The 2,916-nt window shown below is 41.5% G+C and overlaps 1 protein-coding gene across 1 annotated transcript; it reads left to right on the top strand.

The window, feature by feature from the left end:
* Positions 1 to 537: 537 nt before the first annotated feature.
* On the top strand, positions 538 to 1,068 carry MAD2L1BP (MAD2L1 binding protein; the record flags this gene model as incomplete). Its single annotated transcript, XM_009585058.1, has 1 exon — positions 538 to 1,068. A coding segment is annotated over one exon (531 nt), but the record flags the coding sequence as incomplete, so codon positions are not given.
* Between the last annotated feature and the right edge of the window lie 1,848 nt (positions 1,069 to 2,916).

Here is a 2,916-nt window from a genome sequence, read left to right as displayed (position 1 = left end):
GCTAACTATTCCAGGTCAGTAACTCGTATTTTAATGCGTCAACCGCTTCTAATGTAAAGCGCTCATTGTAGCTGTATCCTTAAATGTTACCACAACTTCATTTAAAAAAAAAAAACCCCACAATTTTAGGTTAGGTGGATAAAGGCCTCAACAAGTTACTGTTTATCTCTTCTTGTCTCACTTTCTGTTCAAAGCATGTCACTGTTTTGTTTGTTACTCAACTCTAAGAAAAAAAAAAATGTTGAGTGGTTTTGGAGTGATAGCTGATCTTTAAAAGATGGAGCTTCTAATTCTTGAGGGAATTCATCAGTAGCATGATTCAGATTCAAACTGAGGAGCTATAGAGTGGCCTTCTGTGTTCCTCTTGGATCTCCTGATTCTATATGTGGGTACCTATATCCCTTAAAAGGAGCATAAACCCCTTTGAACCTTCCCTGGCTTTCAGGGACGGGATGGGCCATGCTTTCTGACGAGTATATTAGGACTAATATGTCCTAATAATGAAATGTACTAATTTTTATTTATTTTGTTTTCCAGGATGGAGATGTGATTAAGAAGCCACCCTCCATGGACCTGGCAAGCAAGAAGTGCCAGCAGGTGCTGATGGAGCTGGAGGGAGTGCTCCAGCACTTGGAAGTGATGTTTAGTTTGACACTGGTTCCTCGGGTTCTTATTCTACTTGGAGGCAATGTCATGAGCCCCAAGGAGCTCTATGAGCTCAACTTGGAGGGTATCTGTGAGGCCAGTCCTGAGGAAAGCCTGAAAACTGCATCCTGTGTTCGCAAGCTCTTTCACTCGCTCTTTGTTGCGGATGTCTTCAGTGAACTTAAGGCTCTCCCTGTGATGGGCACTGTTGTTATGCTCCAAGGACACCGCGATTGTGGTGTTGATTGGTTCCGGCCCAAGCTCAACTATAAAGTGCCGACCCGAGGGAGGAAATTAACTGTTAACTTGTCCTGTGATGGAGACATCAACATAAGTGCCTCGCCTCCTCAGCATATGACTTCTAGCTGGGAGGACTACATCTGGTTTCAAGCACCAGTGACGCTCAAAGGCTTTCATGAATGACCCGTGCTCTGTAGAACTTCAGTGGAATATTGAATGATCTTTGGTGCTGCTTTAGGTGATAATAACTTTATCAAATGTAACCGCCTATTCTTGTCTGTCTGGATCTCTTCTCCAGGGCATCTACTGCCTTCCTGTAGCTTGACTGTGTTCATCTGTCTTCATCTCCTGAATTGTTGTTGAAAGCAAATACCCTTTAAGGCACAGTTGCACACAGATACAGTGATTCTTTAGGGACCTGAGCTGTGGCACAGGAGGAGAACTAGTGTGTTGGGAGTAAAACTTTCCTGCTGCATTCTTACTGACCTGGCAAATACTGGATACAGTCTTCTCTCTCTCGAGTTTTAATGCGGCCGTTTCTCTGGTAATAATTACGTTAGCTGATTGTTTGGGACTCTAGATAATGTACTTATTGGACTCTAGATAATGTGATTATTAATACACTTGGCCTTTACTATAAAGGCCATCACCATTCTTACCTACCCTATTCCTGTAAAAGGAGATCTTTCCCTGCAGTCTGATCAGGCTTGAGTACTCAAGTGTTTGCCCATCTATTTGATAAAATTAGACTTTCCCATAACTCAATTTCAGTTACTTAATAATCCAAAGAGTGGGGCTTCTCAGCAGCTGGGGGGTCTTGTACATAGCACTGTCTTGTACTGGTGAGGAAAAGAGGTTGAACAGTCCTGTAGAGGCAGGGAAGCACATCTTCCTATTTTTTATTTTACTAACCTTTAGTCCAACAGCCCTGACAATCAGTTAGATATACAGTTAAAAGTAAGCAGTTTCTGCGCTAACCTTCTTCAGAGGAAGTTAGGACCCCTGCCCAAATATGCTAGCTTATTCTCACTTAAAACAACAACAAAAAAGTTAGTTTCTTGCTTACTTTTACCTCTTAGAAGTCTTAGACTCTAAATGCTTCTGAAATGTGAAGAAGAGGTGAGGGGAGTATGATCAAGTTCAGCACTATCTTTACCTGTCAAATTCCTGTTCTAAGTCAGAATGTATTACCTGGAAGCAGAACTTGAGCCCTTTCTTCTGGCCTGGTGTCTGGTGCAGAATGGGATGGGGAGGGAGGCAGAGAAACCCTTAGAGCACAGTGTGTCAGAACTAGATATCTGCTGGAGTTATCTTCAGTTAGCTGGGTATGTATCTGTAATGTAATAGCTCCAAGTAGCTCTATCCCATTTGAGAAGAAACTCGAGCCTACTGGTAGTGAGGTTGCTTGCAGTTTCTTGCTAGCAAAAATTGCACGATGGGGTGGTAAAAATCCTTTGAAGCGAGGGTAAAGGTTGAAAATATGCACCTCTACACTTGGTGCATATTTTAACTTTGACCTTTTGGAATGGAATGACATTATAGAACTAGGAGGAAATTAAGTTGGTATTTTTGAGCTTGGAGAACACTAGGAGTGCTGTTTCTGCCTTATTATCCATTAACAACTGTTTACAATGTGTAGTAACTGCTAAAGCTAGCTCTAGGGGAAAAACTGCTAGAATGAAGCAAGCTGCCTTATGTGCAGCTGCCCACTTGAATATGTAATTGCAGGTCTCTTGAATGAAATAAAGCTTGAACGTGTTTGTGCTCAGGAGATCAAAACCCTTTATACTTCTACCAAAGCCGCTTGTAATGCATATTTAAGAATGCTACCACTCAAGTATTTAAAGAAGTTTTTGAACAGAAGCCTTAGTTCTGAGGAACAAGGGGCCAATTCCTTTCTACTCTCTTCCCCAAATGAGTGCAATGTTACTGCATTAAACTGTTTACATATTCTGTTATACTTGAACTATGAATGCAGCAATAATATGGTGCCGGGAATGAAAGAAGACAAGATGCTTTTTTTTTTTTACT

The sequence above is a fragment of the Fulmarus glacialis genome, unplaced genomic scaffold, assembly GCF_000690835.1.
Source record: "Fulmarus glacialis isolate BGI_N327 unplaced genomic scaffold, ASM69083v1 scaffold16489, whole genome shotgun sequence".
Classification (NCBI taxonomy): domain Eukaryota; kingdom Metazoa; phylum Chordata; class Aves; order Procellariiformes; family Procellariidae; genus Fulmarus; species Fulmarus glacialis.
The sequence above is the reverse complement of the archived record's forward strand: the minus strand, read 5'-3'. Positions and strand labels throughout refer to the sequence as shown.